Source organism: Phascolarctos cinereus, unplaced genomic scaffold, assembly GCF_003287225.1.
Source record: "Phascolarctos cinereus isolate Bilbo 61053 unplaced genomic scaffold, phaCin_HiC Scaffold_726;HRSCAF=1367, whole genome shotgun sequence".
Lineage (NCBI taxonomy): Eukaryota > Metazoa > Chordata > Mammalia > Diprotodontia > Phascolarctidae > Phascolarctos > Phascolarctos cinereus.
In genome coordinates, this window is record NW_027556098.1 from 394,963 (window position 1) to 416,388 (window position 21,426).

General features: G+C 39.0%; 1 protein-coding gene across 4 annotated transcripts in view; it reads left to right on the forward strand.

The window, feature by feature from the left end:
- The window catches only part of PHKA2 (phosphorylase kinase regulatory subunit alpha 2), a 106,274-nt gene that overhangs the window by 462 nt on the left and 84,386 nt on the right, over window positions 1–21,426 (forward strand). For all 4 annotated transcript variants that reach the window (XM_021007453.2, XM_021007454.2, XM_021007451.2 and 1 more), the window contains exon 2: window positions 18,831–18,989. In XM_021007453.2, coding sequence (XP_020863112.1) covers window positions 18,831–18,989 — 159 coding nt within the window. The remainder of the gene's footprint in view (window positions 1–18,830; window positions 18,990–21,426) is intronic.

Consider the following 21,426-nt stretch of genomic DNA (forward strand, 5'->3'; position numbering starts at 1 on the left):
ACTCTCGGGGCCGGGGGGCGAGCGGACTGGCCGAGGGGTGTGCGGGGTGACGCTGTAGCCTGGCCTGAAGTACTCGCGGGGTGCAAGGGTGGGGGTGTAAGAGCCCCTTCTGCCCTGTAGATAACGGTTCTCCCTGGCCCCGTCCCCCGTTTGTGTCTCTCTGTCTCCCTTTCCCTTGCGCTCCCTTTCTCCCCCTTTCCTCTGCACTCTCCCCCACTTTCCGCCTCTGCCTGTCTCCCCTCTCCATTTCCTACTTTTTCGTCTCCTCCCAACCCTCTCTCTCCTTGCCCCCTTTTCCTCCGCATTTCCCTCTCACTTTCTCTCTTCCTCCTCTCTGTCTCTGTCCCTCTCTTCTCCCCCTTTACCCCTCCACTTTCCCTGTCCCCTCCAAACCTCTCTCTTCCTTTGGGTCTTCTTGTATATACATATATGTACTTATTAACTTTGTAATATGTATTATATATGTTATATATATAATTTTATGCTGTAATAGGTATATACACACACGTGTTCTCCATTAGAATATCCCTTCCTTACCAGCAAGTATTGTTTCCTTCTTTGTACTTGTACCCTCGGGCACTTAGCACAGTGCCTGGCACATAGTCAGCAGTGCATGTTGACTGACTGGTGGGTCAGTGACCAGAGCTTGATCAGTACTTGTTAATTGATTGATTGATAAGCTTGTGATTCTAGAAGTCACCTCGGTAGTCAGTCAACAATCATTGTTTAATCCATTAGCGCACTGCTAAGGACTAATGGTACAATGAAAAAGCAAAAGTTACCAGCCACTAGGACCTGAACATTTCTAATAGGAGAGACAATGTGAAAATAACTGAGTACATAGGTAGCTGCATGCTCTTTCCGTTGAAATGTTATTCTTCCAGTGGGGAAGCAGTTCTCAGGACCCTGTGCCTCTTATCATGACAGTTATTCTGGGAGTCTCTAAGAAAAGGAAGTATAATTTGATAGAGGACTGGCTTGAAAAGAAGGAATTTAGATAACTATCATTATGCTACTAACTAGTGGTAGCTAGTCAGGATCTATCCATGGCAAAGTGCTTTGTTTTGTTTTTTAACTTTCTAAGCTTCTATTTTCTCATTCTTAGGTGGCTTGGGATGCAAGGGGGTGGGGAGTGGGGTTGTATTAAAATTGTTTACATAGTGCTCCAAAAACATGAACCAGAAGTATTGTCCAAATATAAATAGAAAGTATCTTTGCTAGACAAATTAGAATGAGAACTTATATTTCTGTTCCTATTTTTTGTGCTCTCTTCATTCCCTGACCTTCTCTGCCCTTAAGTTAGTCATTACTGCACAGTTCATTACTCGCTCTCTAATTGCTTCACAAATGTTAATTTTCTGTCTCCAGTCAGGTCCTTGAGGGCAAAAATCAGCCCAACTGTTACTACATGCAAGATTGTTATCAAATACTTATTGACTGATGCTTAGTTATTCTTGGTAATTCCATTTTCCAGAATTAAGACATTTTATGGGCCTAAGATCCATGGTCTCATAAAAGAAAATGAGTGAGTTTGTTGTTGGAATTTTTTTTTTGTACAGAGTATTTTAAAAGCTAACTTTTTTAAAAATCTGACCTTTTTATGTGTTTGTTTTTAGGAAACTAGTAAGAATTTTCCAGGCTTTCTTTCTTATCTCTCTATCTTCCCTGATATACCCATTAAATGTGAATTTCCACAGCTTGCTTGAAAAATTCAAAGCATTTTTATGCTAGGAAACCTAGTGGTGAATTATTATCTATCCGTCTGCAGTCCATACAGTTACCCATTGCCCTTGATGATGGTGAAGCTTCTAACTAGGGGGACACTGACCTTAAGGAAATTTAAAGCCTCGTTCTGTGAAATATGGTGACACTGATGTGTCTATCCAGCTTTAGACGTGATTCGCTGCTCTCAGAAACACATATTTTTATGTATTATTTTTCTGTGTCAACTCTGCCCTTGAAAAGATGGAGACTCATTTTTCTTTATGTACTCAGGTGATGAATTCATGGGGCAGCTAAGTGGTGAAGTGAATAGAGTGCTGAGCCTGGAGTCCAGAAAACCTGAGTTCAAAGGCTGCCTCAGACGTTGAACTCGCTGTGGGAACCTGGGCAAGTCACTTAATCCTGTTTGCCTTGTTTCCTCATCTGTAAAGTGAACTGGAGATGGAAATGGCAGACCACTCCAGTAATTTTGCCCAGAAAACACCAATTGGGGGTCACAAAGAGTCAGATACAACTGAACAACAACAAAAGCTGAATTCATACTGTGCCAGTTGCACATTGTAGAATAAGAGTGGTCAAGACAAGCAGTTTAGACCAAAAAACTATTTAGGCCTATGAAATTGGATAGGAAAAAAAATTACATCTTTATTTTCATAAATATCTGACTGAAATATACCATATCACACTACATTTATTATAGATCTCAAAATATCATTTACAATCATCACTACTTCAAAATTATTATAATTGTTATGTTTACTACGAGATCTCACATGATCATAATCTTGTTTACAGACTTTCAATATAATTAGTTCCCTTTATAATCCTATGTATTTTAATTTAAAAACATTATTCAGAGAAGGGGTACACAGACCTCACCAGACTGCCGAAGGAGTCCATGACACAAAAAAATTAAGAACTCCTGCTGTAGTGCAGCTCTCTCATTTTACAGAAGTGAAACTGAGGCAGAGACCTTAAGTAATTTGCCCAAGGTCTAACAGGTAATAAGAGTCAAAAGTAGGATTGGAACCCAAGTGTTCTGACTCCTAAAGCAGTATTCTGTCATGATAGAAATAAAAGCTTACTGATGCAGCAAAGATCTTAGCTTTACTGTTAGCAAGGCTAGCAGTAGCCAATAAATGGGGTCAGTGACTCCTTAATAAGTCCACAAGTGAGGGAGAGCAGAGTTTTTTGTGGTAATTAACAGAATGACAGAGGAAAATCTCAAGCAACGAAGTTGTATCTTGTTCTGATGGGCCAGAAAGATATTAAAAAAACCCAAATACCTTCTGTCTTCAGTTTGATATTATGATTGCTTGGACCTCCCCTTCTGAAACTCCCTACCTAAACCACAAACAAGATATGTAATTGGAGTTAATAAAGAAAGTCTCATTAACTGAGATTAGTTTTCAGGCAGTGGTGAGGAGGTAGATAATGTTGGGAGTCGTTTGTCTGGAAAGAATTCAGGGGGCAGAGTGCCCTGTATTTTTATCATGTGTATCTGTCACTCCATGATTAGTAAAGCTGAAGCAGTGGTTGAAGAAGAAAGAAAAAAGATTTGTTTAAAATGCTTAATTCATCCTTGCAAAGCTACTTCTTGGTCAATACCATGGATCTGTAGGAATCAGTTGAGAAAATCTTAGTACTAAATGTTAATAAAACAGTTAATATAAAGGCAAAAGATAATGGTGAGGCCTATGGCCAGGAGAGCGTATTTAACTAGAGTAGTTAGTATGCCTCATCTTCTTAGCCAGGAAAATATTGAGGAAAACCAGGAGCTATCATTAAGTGATCCATAGGATTTGGTCATAATTTGCTGGGTGTCATAATACGTTAAAGCTCATGGACATTTGTAACAATTTCTCCTTACCTATTAATGTAAGAGCAACAGGATTGATTAATAAGAGCACAGGCTTCTCCTGAGGAAACCGTGAGGCCAAGTATCTAAAGCTAAATGGTTTGCAGGACTGCTTTTGCTAAAGAATTAACATAGGGACAGCTATGGGGCACATTGGATAGAGCACTAACCCTGGAGTCAGGCTTCAGACACTTGACATGTACTAGCTGTGTGACCCTGGGCAAGTCACTTAACCCTGATTGCCTTCAAAAAAAAAATTAATCTCTACAGCACTAGATGTTTTGAGAGATGACTGGGGTTGGGTCTTGAACTAGTTTTTCAACCTCAGTAGAAATGTGCCTAATTGAGTCTATTATTGCCATTATCCCAAAAGTGGGCACAATAGCCTAAAAGAGTCTATCTCCTGAAATGGAAATAACTACAGAATTTTTATGTGCATGCCACAAAGTTAATAAATTCCTAGCAGTTTTTTTCCCCCATATTAGGTCGAGTTATTATGAATTAATACTGGTCAAGCCATGTAGATGGCGATGTTCCCCTATGGTGGAAGAGAGGTGTAAGCTGATGCATTGCAAATGGAAAATTGCCTTGGGGTTACTAGCCCTCATGTGTATTCTGGGTATGGTGGTGAAGAAGCAGTAACATTTGTGAAAGTTATGTTTTTGGGTTGACTGTCATTGAGCCTAGAGAGACCAGTCTTAGTACAGGTGAATATTGTTACAGAGAATGGGAAGATGAGGTTGCATTTTATGTCTTTTCCCATTATGTAGTGGTTGCTAGACTCATCCTTTTCAACACATAGTTCAAAGGTGGGCAGAGGTTGAGCTAGTGGGAGTGGGGAAACCTAGTACTTGAAAGCCACTGTAAATGAAGTGTTAAAACTTCACTGAAACTTAAAAATTCTTGAGGTGTTGAATTCTTACTGACACTGGTTGTGACCAGTTAGATGAATTCCAGTCACTGCTAGTAAATTTCATAGATAACAAAAACAAAACATAGGAGGGGTCATTAGGTAATCCATAACCCCTCTCTTCATTTGCAATTTGTGGCCTAGTTTCATTTGCCTGGACAGGAATAGGCACCCAGGTGACAGTGCTCTGATGGAGCTGTTAACAGACTCAACACCCATGAGGCACAGTGGCTCTGGCTTGGTGTAAAGTATGTCATGCCTGACCATGAAGTCTAATGACAGCATTATTCATTGCCCAATCATCTTAGGAAGAAGTAGGAAAAGAGACTATAGATAATGATGCTAAAATTAAACTGACACAGCAGAACTACATTATATACTCATTAAAGTTACAGTGATAAACTACCACTGTCAAAGTGCTGTGTTTGCACTGGTTCAAACAAGGAAGCAGGTTCAAGTTCCTTTAAGTCCTCATCAGCTAAAATTCACATGATCAGTGTCAAAAGATAAGCACAGTATGTGTCAGAATGTGGTGCCAGTTTACTTGAGGGCAATGAATCCAAGAGTCCTTTTCTCCAATCTTGGTGGCAGTTGGAGTGGTCAACAGCACTGGGAATAGACCTTCTGAAACAGGTTGAGTGCTGCTGGTTCACTGGAAATTCTTGAGGTAGACTTTGTCACCAGAATGGACATGGTATAAAGAAAAGTCCAGAGGACTGTTGTGTACTGCAGCTCCTGCTTCATAGAGTTCTTTCAGTCTGCATTGCAGCTGCTGGATGTAAGAGGGAGCTGACATGTCTCCTCCTAGCAAAGATGTGTATACTGAGAGAAAAGGCTTTTCTTTAAGGGGAGGATGACTGAATAGCATTTCATAAGGAAAGATATGCATTTCCTCTCTTGGTCTGCTTTGAAGATGGAAGCAAACAAGGGGAAGTACTTCTGGCTACTTCAGGTGGGTTTCAGAACATAACTTGCCAACAAGTTTTAAATTCCTCGTTTGTACACTTAACTTGCCCAGAACTCCGAGGATGATAGAGGGTATCAAACTTGGGAGTTATCCCAAGACCCGAGTAAACCTGAGAAGGTACAGTTTCAGTAAAATGGGTTCCCCATCAGAGCCAATTCATGTACGAGGACCAAACCTAAGCACAATTTCTTTTAAAAGGATCTTAGTGACAACTGATGCTGTGGCTTTAGAACCAGGAAAAGCCCTGCTCTACCAAGTAAGTTAATCAACAATAAAAAGACAGACTTTATAGTAGCCAACATAAAAAAAAAATTTGTTTAGGCAAACAAAAAAATCAGTTTGTAAATACTCGGGGCATAAGCCAGAGGGCAACCATAAAAACAAATGGCTCAAAAAGCATGTTGGTTGAATACTTAACAAGTTGAACAAGCAGTGCAGATTTGAGCTACGATGTTGGTGATGCTTGGGGCAACCCATACCTTATGTATTCACTATTCTCTGTGTGCCAAAGTGCCCCCCCCCATGAACAAAAAGACATGCCTGGTGAGAAGCCCCAGGGAAGGAGTGGCTTACCTTCCACAATCACCCAGACATAACGTTTCTACTTTTTGACCACAGCATCCTTGTAGATATGAGAAAGGTCATCATTAGGTGAAGAAGAAAGATGAAACACATGTATCGGGCCTTCTAAAGCAGCCAGCTTAGCGCCAGCATTAGCACAGCTATTTCCTCTTGAAACAGAGTAGGTGCTATTGGTGTGGGCATGTCAGTGAACTATGGCAAACGAGTTCAGAAGTTGCAGGGCAGACAAAACATTCCTTGTTGTAATCAGCATTAGCAATATCCTTGCCATCAGAAAACCCCTTTGTAACCAGATCATCCCAACAGCACGGCAGACTCCAAAAGCATAGTGGTAGTTAGTGTAAATGGTTGCACTTTGTCTTTTAGCAAGATGGCACACTTGGGCAAACAGAGAGCCCAGAGTGTGTTATTGTAAGAGACTATGGCAGCACCTGTACACCTAATGCCATCCCTCATGAAAGAGGAACCATCTGTATAAAGGACAAGTGGGGTATCTGAAATGTCATCACAGGGTTTTTCAGCTATGTCCACAACAGAAGAACAGTGATGGAGAGGCTCCCCTGAAGTTGAAATGTCAGGGAGTAAAGTGTCTAGATTAAGAATGGAGCATCACTTTAAAGTGACATTTTCTTTTTGCTCGGTAAAGCCATTTCATACCTAGCAAGTCTCTGATCTGAAAAGGCTTGAGTTTGATGTCTCAACAAAAGAGCCTTAATCTCATGGGACAAGTGGAACTCCTAATTACCAAATCACTTGCCTTTTCTACTAAAGGGGCAAGTGGCAGCCACAGCCCATAAGTAGGGTAGAGTGTTGGCTGAAACTGCAGCAAACTGTGTAGAACAGTATGCCATGGGCAAGGAGACTTCCAAAGGATTGAGTGAGGACTACAGAGGCCACCCCTCCTTCTCTCACGAATAAAAAAGAAAAAAGTGCATACTGTAATCTGGAAGTCCCAAGGCTGGAGCCAATAACAGTGCTCTTTTGTGATCTGCAAGGGCAAGTCAGGTATTCTAGTTCAAACAAGCTTCAGAGTTTCCAGAAAAGCTTCCTTTTTTCTGTTCTCTGCAGGTCATATGCCTTTTCTTCTGACAGTAAAAACACACTGGTGGTTTGTGATTCTGTGATTGGTTTAAAGGAGCTGGAGACAGAGCTGTTTGAGCAATGGCCCAGAGTGCCTGAGGTATCTGCTTTGGTTCCACTTTATCATTCTCCTATAGTTCCTTTGTGTTTCTATCTTCATAAACATAATGAGCTTTGCTTTTAAGCTCACTGATATTCTTCTCACGACAACCTGGGCAACTCTTTTGGGAATAATGTACTTCAGGAATGGATTGGCTAGTAAAGGCTGAATTAGGAATCCTAGCATATTTGGATCCAATCTTGCACTTAGCTTAGCACTTTTGCACAGCTTGTCATAAAAGTGGTAGAGTTCTTCTTGAAAGATTTCTTGAAACTTACTCCAATTATTGGAAAGGATGGTACAAATATTCCTGCAAATAGTAAGTCTCTTCCATGCATGGTGGTTAGGGTTATTGGTGTCCTAGTGGGGGTCTTATAACTGCTAATTTGGAAGACCTTCTCATCTAAAAGGTGCTGCACCTGCTGGCATTAATCTATTTGTGGCTTCCATGGATGACTGTTCATTCTCCTGGGGAGAGTAAGATTTCCATTTGATCTGTCACATCTCCCCAGGTATAGTTATAACCCCTAAATAATGTTCTGTTGGGTTCTAATAGCTGTGGTGTCTTCATCAAATTTAGAGGTGTCCCTTCTCCATATGAAAAGGTCAGAGATTGAAAGGCTGATGCTACCTAGACTTCCAATAGTTGTATCATGAGTTAATGTTTCTTAGAGAGGGAAAAAGCCAATAGGCTGCCCCTCAGTTTTTGAGACTTAAAGTCTCCTTGGATAGCAGGAGGAGAATTAAGTTGTGGAGTCACAGGAGAGGCAGAAGACAAATCAGGCTAGAGGGAAGAGGCCCTTTCAGGTCTGTTAGGCAAGACTCTTTGGACAGAGCCTCCCAACAGAACCAATAGATCATTTGATTTGAGTGAGGTTCTTTGATGGCCACTCTTAATTTCTGTAGTATACAATAATCAGAAGTACCAAATTGGAGCCAGAATAATTTATCAGCTGAATTTCTAGCATTTTTAAACCAGATTATATGTATTTTAATTTTGCATTCCATTATCATACTGTAAGAAGGCAGTCTTACCAAATATGCCACATGTAAGAGGGCAGACAGTCCTGCCCTAATTATGCCAATTGTAGGGTGGCATACCCTCCTAGAGAATAGTGAGATACCAAAGAAAGAAGGACTCATACCAGTTTGGTTTTTAATAGGTTTTTTTTTTTATTTTTGGGTTAATTAGGTTAAAGGGGAGTTTACTCCTAAGAGACTAGTCATCCTGAGCTGCAGCAGTACTAAGCAACATCATAGATCCCTACACCAATCCCAGAACAGGTCAGGTATTAATATAGAAACAGAACAAAGGAGGCATAGTGCCAGGATGTTACAGAGTTATGTGCAAGTTTTCTCATGGGATAGTTGGAGTTTCTGTTTACATTTTTACTCTGCTCTACCCCCATACACATACCTGGCTGTACAGGAGCTTTTTCTGGTCCCACAATTTGAGAAGCTTATATAAAGCGGTCCCTTTCAGTATGCTAATTTTGAACCCCATAATTTTCTATAGTTTGTCTCTTTTGAAGAAGATGAATTTTTGAACTGCGAACTGTTAGAAATATTTGCAGTACTAGTTTTTGCTTCCTCTTTTCTTTGGCTGGCTAGACAACAGAGGGAAAAATTTCTCACCCTTAGTTTTTCTTTAAAAAAAAGTTTTGTTTTGTTTTACAAAAACTGGTAAGATTTAGGAATCCAGTTTTTTCCCATTTGTAGAGGGAAATTTTCCATCTGTTGCAGAGATCCTCCTAGTTGTATGAGATATCCTACCTGTAGAATGATTTTACCTGGACGGAGGAGAAATGATTCTGGTACCTCTGTTTATAAGAGATGCTGCCCTGTCTGCCACAAGAATTCCACTAATTGCAAGAGGGATTGTTGTTCAGGTGCAACAAAGATTTGCACTATCACAAGATATCCATTATTACAAGACATACAGACAGTACTACAGCCGAACAAACAGAAACTCTTGCTGGCAAATTTCTAAAACCCTTATTTTTAATTCATCCCAGGGGGTTTCCTTTCAAAAGAGTCAATGTGGTTCAGCAGGATCCCTTGGACCTTGCTCCTTTGGTTCAGTCAGACTGGCCTAATGGGTGCAGGGTGCCTCTAGGGAGCTTAATCATAGTAGACCTGGTCCTTGCCTTTGGTAACTAAAGTGGAAGGAGAGTTGGTGCATGATTTTTTTGTTCACACATGATTTGTGCATTCAGTGCAGCCTCTGAGGCTAAGAAGCAACAAAGCATGCATTGATTCTCTGCTGCTTGTGCTAACGGTTAACAACAAGAAAATACAGGTTCCTCAGCTTATGGATTTACAGGAGCCCAGGGAGTCTCTACTGGGAGCACTCAGAATTCCCCTAGTGATCCTTGCTTTCTGTAACTTGGCTCATAATGCCATACTTCTCCAGTGTAGGTGTGGTTGTCAGTAGGTTAAGTCCTTGTCTGGGTTCCCAGTGTATGTCAAAGCCAGGAAAAGGTCAGTTCACTCTGCCAAGACACAGAAACACACACACACACACACACACACATGCCTATTGGCAAAGTCCTCCTTTCTGTCTCACACTTGTGTTAGTGAAAGCTAAGTCCATGCTAGCTGAGGGAGCTCTTGTAGAGCTCTGACCCACTACACTCTTTGCCAAAGTGCACAAAAAGTGAAACCAAAAATAAGAGAAAATTTCCCAAGTCATATTTTTTCCTTTCAAAAAATTTCTTTTTGGTGCAATATGCTCAATGCTAAGAAATTCTGATCCCCTTAGCTACGCAGTAGTTGGCAGTGGGGTGGGGCATGGGGTGTTGACTGAATTCCATTTACACAGTAGTCCAGGTTGCATTTGACTGATCGCCCACAATGTGGAGAATGTGTTTATTCTGTAGGGGATTTGGGGCTCACAAAGATTGAAAAGCCAGAGTTAACCTGGCTCAGATAATTTGAGTTTGGAGTCAAGAGGGGAGCTGTTTCTGGGGCAGTCCTGTGGAAAAAACCTTGGTGAGAGTATTCTAGTGGTCTTTCACAGAGGTAGCCCCTGAGATCAATGCCCTGCCTCAATTTGTGGTCACCAGGGGTCCTATGGAAATGAAGGCAGGCTGAGGCAGCAAAGATCCAAACATGATAATTCATAAGCTAAGTTAGGGATAAATCTAATAAATGGGGCTCTTGACTCCTCAGTAGTCAGAGTGAAGGAGAGCTGGGTCTTTTACAGAGTAAAATCTCAAGCAGTATAGGTGTGTCTTCTTGTGATTGTTTAGAAAGTTAAAAGAAAAAACCCTCTGGCATTAATTTGATATTACAGTTGTTTAGCCCTCACCTTCTGAAATCCTCTTAACCATAAACCAGACATGATTTGGTTCAAAAGATAAAGGTAAGACAATCCTGAATGGTAGACTTTTCAATGAGGGGGTGGGATAAGTGTCTTCTCAGTATCCTTAGGAGATGAAATTAGTTCTCTGGAGTTGGTAGAGGTTCTCAGGTGATGAGATTAGTCTGCAGCAGTTTTGATTGAATTAATTGAACTTGACCTTTAGATTAAGCTAGCATTGGAGGTGAAGTTACAAAAGGTGGAGATTCAAATTATGATGCAAGGGTAGAGGTATTAGTTACAAGAGAAAAGAATTGTGACCAAAGTGACACGAGTAAAACTTAAAGCAAAGGGAAATGTTAACCTTAATGAAATAGAATTAAAAATCAATTTCACGGGGGCAGCAAGGTGGTGCAGTGGATGGAGCTCTGGCCTTGGAGTCAGGAGGACCTGAGTTCAAATCCAGCCTCAGACACTTGACACTTACTAGCAGTGTGACCTTGGGCAAGTCACTTAACCCTGATTGCCTAACCAAAAAAAAAAATCCAATTTCACCATTCTTTCTGCTATGTTAGGAACTGACCTGCTTCAATTTGAGAGAAATTATTAGACAATTTCAAGACAGCAGTTGGTTCTCAAGTTGTTCTGAAAGGTAAGTAGTTCATTCAAGCAGCTCACATGTCAATGCATAGTCTCATTCCCATCTTTTTAAGAGAAAATTTTTCCATGAGTCAGCTTCTAGATACAGTTAGTGCTAAATATTGTTGGAGTTTTCAGGTCAAACAGGGAAAGATCTGGTTTTGTTGACAAATCCACATGTGGATTTGATTTTGCATATGAACGCTTTGGGGTGGGGGGTGCTTTCAAAAAAAGATATTATTACAAGAGTTTGTTTTGACCATTTCTTTTGGTTTTTAGATTCATTTCTACCAAGATTGGTAAAAGGAAAATAACTGCAGTTGCTTAAAGTAAATGAGCTTTCTTTGACAGGTCATTTAAAATTTTTATAGATTACTAGATAACAGGATTGTAGACTTAGAGCTAGAAGGGATGAGAACAGTTTCCTGGTCCAATCCACTCATTTACAGATGAGGAAAATGAGGCCCGGAAAGAAAAAATTACTTGCTCTAAGTCACAAAAGTAGCTGAGCTACTGCCTGAGATTCTAATCGAGATCCATTGACTCCAAAGCCCAGGGCTCTTTCCTTTGCTACATATATCTGGTTGTGATAAGAGAATATTGATCAGTAGAGAGAGGCCTTTTAACTAACCCCTCTGCCTCAAGTCTCAGTCTACCCCAGTCTATTCTCCACTTAGCTACCTGGGGGGTGGGGGTGGAGGTGGAGGTGCAGTTCTAAAGCATACATTTAACCATGTTACTTCCCTGCTTCAGTGAGTTCCAGAGCCTACCTTTTACCTCCAGAATCTAATATAAACCCCTCTATTTGGCCTTTAATGCTTTTTATAACCTGGTCATTTCCTGTCTTTCCAGTTTTCTTGCAGGTTGCACCCCTAAACACAGTCTGTGATCCAGTGTTCCTTTAACCTGACATTCTATCTCCCATCTTTCTGCCTTTTCACTAGTTGTCCTCAATGCCTAGATTTCTCATCCTCTACCCAAAGTACCACTTATCATGTCCTTTGAGTGAGATTGAGACCACCTACCCAAATAAAAATTCAGAGGTTTCTTTCAGTAGAAACAGAAATTTTATTCTATCAAGTTTCACTCGAGAATTGGGCATCACCTACCCAGGGCAGACCGGAGTAGGGAGGCAGGATACAAGCAGCAAGCAAGCAGTTACATACCCTTGGACAAACAACTTAAGAAACCCCATTCCCCACTTGTTTATCTCAATCTCTTTATCCTCATTGGTTGAGGCAAGAGACCTTACATCCTACCCAGAAACTAAGAGATACATTTTACCCAAAACAGGCTTGGGAGCTAGAAGATTGCCTTATTTGGCAAAGATAGGGCTGGGGTGGTAGTTACAAAACAAGGGAGGGGGTAGGCAACAGATGTATGACCTGATAACAGATCACATGATTTACGGGAAAACAAAACTTAGGCCCAGCTAATGCTAAAGCCTTAACTAAATTTTGGGGCATAGCTTCCATTTCATATGAGAAGCTTTCACTTGTCCCACACACCTTCCTGAAGCCTTTTATAACTCAGATTAAAATGTTATGTTTCTTCTTGTTACTCATAGTACATTGCTTGGAATTTTTTACATTTCTATCACTTTCTCCTATATTATAATTATTTTTGTAAATGTCTTTCCTTCCTTAATGTAAATACATTGAGAACAAGGTTTATGTTGTCTATATTTTTGTATCCCCAACACATAATAGGCACATTATAAATGTTATCTTGAATTTAATGCTTATAAAGAGGATTTTGTAGAGAGGAATGAGGTAATCTCTAAGATATCTTCCAACACTGAAAATCTGTAGCATAGTACATGTCATGTTCAAGTCTCATTCATTCTCTACTCAATATTTTACATTGAAGGGGTACCCAGAATTTATATATAGCATATAGTATTTTAAAAGCCATCATTCTTGTCCTGAAGAAAACTTCCTTCTAATAAACATATTACCCTAAATAAACACAAAGAAATACATTTAAGAGTTGTGTTTTTGCTTTTTTCTTTTCATTTATGTGATTCATTCATTTATGTGATTTCATTTCAATTAATTCAATCATTTATGTGATTGTTTTACCATCTGAGTTATTCTTTTCCATTCTTGCTCCAGAAGATCCACCCAACATTCTGGAGGCCTTTCTCGGGCTCTTATTACATATTTCATGTGACAGTATAGTCCTCAGGTACCATCCCTAGGGAATTCCAGGCATTGTGGTCTTTATAACCTCTCTGACTTTGAACAGGTTACTTCAGTTCTTTGTGTTTCCAGCTTCTGATCTGTTCCATTGCATTTTATTATCATACATTTCCTCAGTGATTTTTATTACATTTCTTCTTGTGTGTACGTTATCACTGGAAATATGCTATAGTCTACTTGAGTGTGTTTCTCCATTGCTTTTTGTTGAGTGAACTCAGGATTTTGATTCTATAGAGGCCATAATAATTAAAGAGAGAGATGGGTCTTTATACAGGTAACCAGTTGGAATTGTTTGAAGAAAAGCACTTTGTAGCTTCTGCAATACAATCTATTCCTATTTCTATCATTCAGTTTGAAGTCTCACTCTTTGGTTAGACAAACAAAGAAAGAATAAGCAAGTATGAAGAAATACAAATGTACAAAATAGTTTGAGGAGGAAGCAATACTTCTGAAAAGGTAAATCTGGGGACCTGAAAGTATGGTGGTCTTCTCAATTGAAATCTAGTTCATAGGAAATGGTGAAGATATATTAAACATGAATATATTTAATTTTTAGTGAAGAGCAAGTTTCAGCTTTCATGGCCAAATTGTCCATAGGCATAAAAGATAAATTTCTTGTTTAAAATCTCAAATGTTAATATTAGCATTTGGTAGTGCTTGATAACTACCTTGTATATAAAAGTGAGACTGACCAATATGACAAGGACATATGATTCAGTATGTTTTAAGACTACCATGCACAACTATTTAACAAAAACTGCTGGGAAAACTGGAAAAGAGTATGGCAGAAACTAGGCATAGACCAAAATAGTCAAAAAGGGTTCACCATTTAGATATAAAGGCTGATACTATAAGCAAACTGGGAGAGCAAAGAATAGTTTACCTGTCAGATTTATGGAGAACAGAAGAATTTATGACCAAACAGGAGATAGAGAACGTTATGAAATGTAAAATGTATAACTTTGATTACATTAAATTGAAAAGTTTTTGCACAAACAAAACCAATGCAACCAAGATTAGGAGGGAAGCAGAAAACTGGGAAAGAATTTTTATAACCAGTGTCTCTGATAAGGGCTTCATTTCGAAAGTATATAGAGAACTAAGTCAAATTTGTAAGAATACAAGTTATTCCCCAACTGATGAATGCTCGAAGGATATGAACAGGCAGTTTTCAGATGAAGAAATTAAAGCCATCTATAGTCATATGAAAAAATGTTCTAAATCACTATTGATTAGAGAAATACAAATCAGAACAACTCTGAGATACCACATCACACCTATCAGATTGGCCAGCATGACAAAACAGGAAAACGATAAATGCTCATGTCAGGTGTTTGATCTGAGACTGGATTTGAATTCAGGTCCTCCTGACTTCAGGGCTCCATCCACTGCGCCACCTAGCTGCCCTATCTGATTTAGTTTTAAGTGAATTAATAATAAAACTGTCTTTACTAAGTATAAAAAAACCTCATTGTAACATTGTTTATGGTTTGGACATATAAACGGATTAAGACATGTTCTTAAACTCACAAGCTGCATAGAGTGCCATCTGAGCCCATATAGTGAATATTAGATTGGTATTTCCATGTGAGCATCTCAAAGACATTATACTTTTTCTTAATTTTGTGGGCATCTCCACCCTATACTGAAGTGTCTGTACCTTTCTTTCCCTTCTATGTATTTTTCTACTGTTAGAATATATGCTACTTGAGGATAAAGACCGTCTTTCTTACTTGTATTTGTATCCCCAGCACTTGTCACAGTGATTGATACTTCATAAGCATGAAATAAATGTTCTGTCTATCCATCTGAAATGCTTTTTCGTACAGGAAATTGTAAGATATTTAGTCTTCTTTGAAGAATAAATAATACTACGAGTGATATTTTTCAAATTAAGCTCAATCCAAGAAATAAAGTATGTTGTTTTATGTTCAACATCATCAAAAATTCCTTATTTCAAATTCTGACAGAGATCACAACCCACTCCATAACTGAGTAGAAAGTTTCTTCGGTTGCTATGACCCAAAAAATTCATCCTGATCTTGGTGGTCCGTCCTCTACTGAATTTTTCTGAGTTTAGCAGAGTTGGTATTATGCTAGAGTCCATCTCAGAGTCCACAATACAAAGACGACTTTTTGTTTCGCATTCACACCCCATTCAGTTGTTCACCTAGTCTGTTTATCTGCTGCCAGTGTACGTGCATATATAATCCCCATCTACCAATTGCGCTGGGGACAATAATATTATCATTTCTGGAAAGCATGTGTTAATTAGCTGCCCTCTGTATTCCATCAACTTATCTTTCTTATGACTCCCCAGAACAAAACTCCCTTCCTAGCTATCTCTGTATGTTGTCTTCCCTTTTTAGAATATAAGCTCCTTTAGGAAAAAGATTTTCTCTTGTATTTGTATCCCCAGTGCTTGTACTTGGCGCATAGTAAACACTTTATAAATACTTTTGCATTCATTTGCAGGACCTCCTGGGGCTTGTTTTTTTTTTGGCATGGTCTTGGAAAACTCGGCCATTTCCAAGCTGCTATAATTTTAATAGAGTGCGTTTTTCATATAATAGTAATATTTAGTAGCCCAAAACACACTCAGTGCTTAAGGCAATAATAGTAACAGATGTTTGATTTGGGGGCAATGTGGAGGACTCAAATAGCTCTAGCTTTTGTGAGTGCCATGATCTAATCCTTTTTTACATAAAAACATATCCTAGACACAGTATAGTAGTTGTACTGTAACTATGTGTTGATTGAGAAAATAAGTGACAAAAAAGACTGAATTCTGTAATGGCTTAAAATTTTTATTGTATTAACCACAGCATCTACATAATTAAAAAAATAACACATTCTAGCTAAGTAAAGTTCGCAGTGAAAATGCTTGGTATACATAAGTACCATCTTCAGCCCCTATGAGTCTAGGACCCACAGGTTGGGAACTAGTGGACTAGAGAGTAGTATGGAAAATGTGGTGATGGTCTTTAGATTCTTGTTTTGGAATTCCCATTTCCTGTGTCATCTGGTAGTCTTTTTGTGTTCGGGTTCCTTAACTGGTACGACATAGACTGACACATTTACATGTCACTCATTGTGACATAATTGCTTACTTTTAAGACAGCAGGTAATTTGTGACTTATTGAATGTTGTTTTAATTAAACTTGCTGTTCAGAGTTTTAATTGTTTGCTGTACTGTTTTTAACTGAATTTGCTGAACATTGTTTCTAACTTTTCTGGATCTCTGTAATTCACTGCTAGCTTTACTTATGTGTTATTAACTTATCTTTGTTGAATTTTACACCGTTTTACACCGTGTCAATAAATTGAATAGGGTCATTGTTAGAGACACTAGTGCTCTTAAGGACGCCACCACCATAAATTAAAATGTTTTTGTATAAGTATAGGTTAGCTCCAGAAGTTTCAGAAGTTCAGATGTAATCCTGTAGGTTTAGCTTATGCCAGTGTTTTTTACCTGATAACTTTAGTTCACAATCCATAAAAACAGAGTAAATATTTTAAGGGCCTTACCATAAGGGATGTTTACATAGTCTTTTTGTGATTTTCTTTTTTGCTCACTGGTAATAAATAGCGCCATTATTTGGAACTCAAGCTTTGAAAAAAACTTTAGAATTGTTTTAACATATAATTGGGGGAAGTAACTATCTTTATGTATAAAATAGCACCATTGTGGTTTTCAAATATATGTTTTCAGAGGCAAGTTCCCATTCTTTTCAAGAAAATCATTAAATCAGCGAAGGCTACATCTTTTTTTTCCCCTCTGATTAACTGTGTGTGGGGTTTTTTTTTCCTTCTAGCATGGTTGGGCATGATTTATAGATTTATTCATGATTTGGCTACCTTTTCAAGTATCATAAAGTTTTAATATTGGTAGAAATGTTTTTAGAAAGTATCTGGTCCATTATCTTGATCTGAAATAGGTAAGTTGTTATTCCCCTTTTTGCAGATGAGTCAACTAAGATTCATTCATTTAACAGTGACAAAGGGCTCACTCAGCTAAAGGTTATAGTCTTCATTTATTTGCAAGCCAAGCAAGTATAGGAGTCAGACAGCAACAAGGATTAGGAAAGTATAGCGTAATAGAAAGGATTTACTTTCAAAGGCTTTTAGAAAAGCATTTGAGTGATGGGAGCTAAGAATATTTCAGTTCCTTCTAACTCTGTTTTATAGGAGGCATGAGAGAAGAAGTGTCTAAGTCCTAGAGAGGGTAGTGAGGGATCTGGAATCAAGTGAAGGCAAGGTCTGTTATTGTGAGATAAGTGTAAGAAGAGACACAATGTCGGGGCGGGGGGGTCACCAGTGGGCAGTATTGCTTATAGTATAGATTCTGTAAGGCACAGTGGAAGGACTTTATGGTGGTAGAGCACAAGGTGTAGAGAGTAGGACTAAGGTAGAGGTAAAACTACAGTCAGTTGTATCAGGAGCAAGTAGTTTGTATCTAGGGTGGTTGTTTTAGATGATTGAGATTAGGAGAACAGAAGGTAAACAGAAAGGGAGACTTATCAAGTTGGGGAAAAGCTAATAGAGTAAGTCTAAAATAATAAAATTACATTTATCCCTCATTGCCTGAACCAATCACTTCACTTCTCAGTGCCCAAAGCAATTCTTTTAAGATTACATTTTGCAGAGCATTGATAGAGAGCGTATCCTTACTGAGAGTTCTCTGTACCAATGAAATCACAGGTCAAATAAAAAAAATCATTAACACTTGAGTTAAAAAAGACAGCTTCAGAAGTAGTACATGATAGAGCAACAATGGCTACATAGCAGCATATCTGAAAAGCATTTGGGGATTTTAGTGGACTACATAATCAGGATGAGTCACTAGTGTGAGGCAGAAGCCAAAAATTCTAATACAATTTTAGCCTGCATTAAGAGTCATAGAATTTTCCAGGATTAGGGGACGTGATAGTCTCTACTGTACTTTGTACTAGTCACACAACAGATGGCATGTTGTGTTCTCTTCTAGGTAATACATTTTTAGAAAAGGCATCGATAATAGATGACCATCTACAGAATAATGACTAAGAGATGTTGGAGCTTCATAATGTAAAAGGGACAAAAATATTTAGCTTGGATAAAGTAATTCTTAAGAGCATGAATTAGTCTTCAAATATTTGAAAGGCTGTCATGTAGAACAGGGATTCGACATTTTTCTTGGCCCTAGATCAGAAGTAGGAGCAGCACGTTAAAGTCTAAAGATGTCAGTTTAGGTTTAACATAAGGAAAGTTTCTCAATCTGTCCCAAGGTTATATAATTAGTATGTTGTAGTTTTCATGTTTTATATCTACCAGGTGGCTTCCAGTGGCGTCTTGTTTATGGGCTTTATTTTGTCTCACAGGCAGCTATTGTATCTTGTCTGTATACAAGACACACTGATGATGGCCCACATTTGGGAATACACTAAATTGCAGTTTAATAAACTGTTCTTCTGCTCCTCTCTTCTTCTAGAGTCCAGTAACAGGACTACTTTCGGCCAGCCACGAACAAAAAGATGCCTGGGTTAGAGACAACATTTACAGCATTCTGGCAGTGTGGGGCCTGGGAATGGCATATCGGAAGAATGCAGATCGGGATGAAGACAAGGCCAAGGCATATGAATTAGAACAGGTAATGATTGGTAATTATTGTGAGCCTGGAATTAGATTTGGGCTAAGACTTTATGTTGACATAGTAATCGATTGTTACACTGAAAAACTTCAACAAATTAATCATTTTAAATAGTTTATGGTTTGTTTGATTTCCCCAAATTTCTCCTCCCCCTGACTACTTCCACCCATTCTCTACTGCACTTCTGCTTAAGGAGTTCCAGCCTTCTTGTTTTTCTCTTTTGGAGATTCTTTTTCTCAGTGCATCTAAAACATCAAACAGAATGTGAAACAAATCTCCCAAATGTATGCCTAATAAAGCCTTATTTTTTTTTAATGCCAGAATTTACTTACAAGATGTAACAACTATGCAAAGAAGTGTGGTAAAAAATAAACTCCTGCCAATAATAGAAAACATGAGAGTAATTTCATATAAGCTTGAAAGGACCCCAGAAGTCATCTGCTACAATTTGTGCCTGAACAGGAATCCCCTCCTTAACATCCAGTGATCATCCATCTTCCATTTGAAGGTTTCGATTGATAGGGAGGAAGCTGACAGCCTCCTGGGAGAATTCTTTCTCCTTTTGGAAAGTTCTAATTCTTTTCTGTAATCATATCTTTTTCTGTATCGACTTTTGCCTTTTTGTTTACCACTTGGGGTCAGAGCCCCCTGTTTTACATGTCTGACCTTGCTTCCAAACTTCTGAGCACCACTAGAGGAAATCACACCATCATAACAGCAGGGTCCACACAAATTCATGTTATCTAATTTCAAATGGGCTCTCACTGCTTTTATCCTTCCCTGATCAAATCCTATCATATTCCCTACATTTATAGTTCCAAAGCTTTTCTTTCCTCAGTTCTTTATACTATCTCCTCTGTTCCCCTCACTGTCTGTTTCACAGAGAAAACGAACCAAGAAGACTCTTGTTTTCCCTACTTCACAGCTCCGAAACCTTCTTCATCTTCACTTGGCCAATCTTTCTTTGCTGCAACCTCTGAAGAAGAGGTTTTCTTTTCTCAGCTATAGTTTCAAATTGCTAACTGGTTTTTGGCCATCTCCATTTGGATGTTGCATGTCCAAAACAAAACAGACTATCTTCCCACTTAATCCCACCTCTTTTCAAAGCTTCCCTCTTTGTGTTGAGAGTACATCAACCTTTCCACTTGGTTTGTAAACTTGGTATTATCCCTGACTTTTCACCATATGATTCACTCTCTCCCACATCCCATTCTCTCTATAACATTTTTATATTTGTCCCTTTCCATGAAGCACTATCATCATGTAAGTGAAGCTAGCATTTAAAAAATTAGGAGAGCTGAACTTAAAAAGTTGCATCTTACTACTTCATGAATGTTATTACTCACTAAAGGGAGAGCCCTAGAAAACTTTGATTCTGTGCATTCCATAATGTCTGGTTTTGGTTGTTCTGTAACCTGGGTCATAATAAGGACATGTCTATTTTTTAGGACTTTTAAAACTACAAATGTTATGGGGCAGCTAGGTGGCACAGTGAATAGAGCTCTGGCCTTGGAGTCAGGAGGACCTGAGTTCAAATCCAGCCTCGGACACTTAACACTTACTAGCTGTGTGACCCTGGGCAAGTCACTTAACTTCAGTTGTCTCACTAAAAAAAAGACAAAAACTACAAATGTTATTCTAAAGAATGAATATTTATTTCTTTCTAAGAGTCATGTATCAAGAGAAAGATGTAATTCCTTAAAGCAAAGGCTGTTCTGTTCTTCCCTAACGAGCAAGCCTCAAGGCAAGTCCCCTTGCCTATGGAAGCATTAGTTGAAGAGAAAATTTCTTTTTTTGGCTAGTCAGTGGGGTTAAGTGACTTGCCTAGAGTCACACAGCTAGTAAGTGTTATGTGTCTGAGGACGGATTTGAACTCAGGTCCTCCTGAATCCAGGGATGGTGCTCTATCCACTGCTCCACCTAGCTGCGCTGAGAAAATTTTTTAATACTGTGTGGGACAGCGACCCCAACCCATATTAAACTCAGAGACATCTCAAGGTGGAAAGCAAAGGTTACCTTTATTACAATCTCTGGAGATGGCTGTCTGCTCCTTCAATACACGTGGAGAGAGAGACCAAGTAACAGGGGCCGCCTTATGAAAGCAAATCTCCGCCCACCACACAAACAAGTTTCCACCCACCAGTATCCCTTACCCTCTTAACGGGGGATGGGTTTATATTCTAAGCTGGAAAGTTTCTTCCTATCCTCTTAAGTGGGAGGTGAGGCTTACATTCCAGGCGAGAAATTCAAGGACAAGGAAAGAGGCCAGAAGCCTAGGGCAGATGGCTCAGGTTGGGGGTGGGGCAGGGCTTATTCTTTCTGTTAAGTGCTTAAAGACAGGGTCTGAGTGGGGGAGGATTTTGAAAGTAATAATCAAGAATTATTTGACCCTTTGAGGAGGCTTCACTTCTGAGAGTTCATTTCTCACACTACCTTC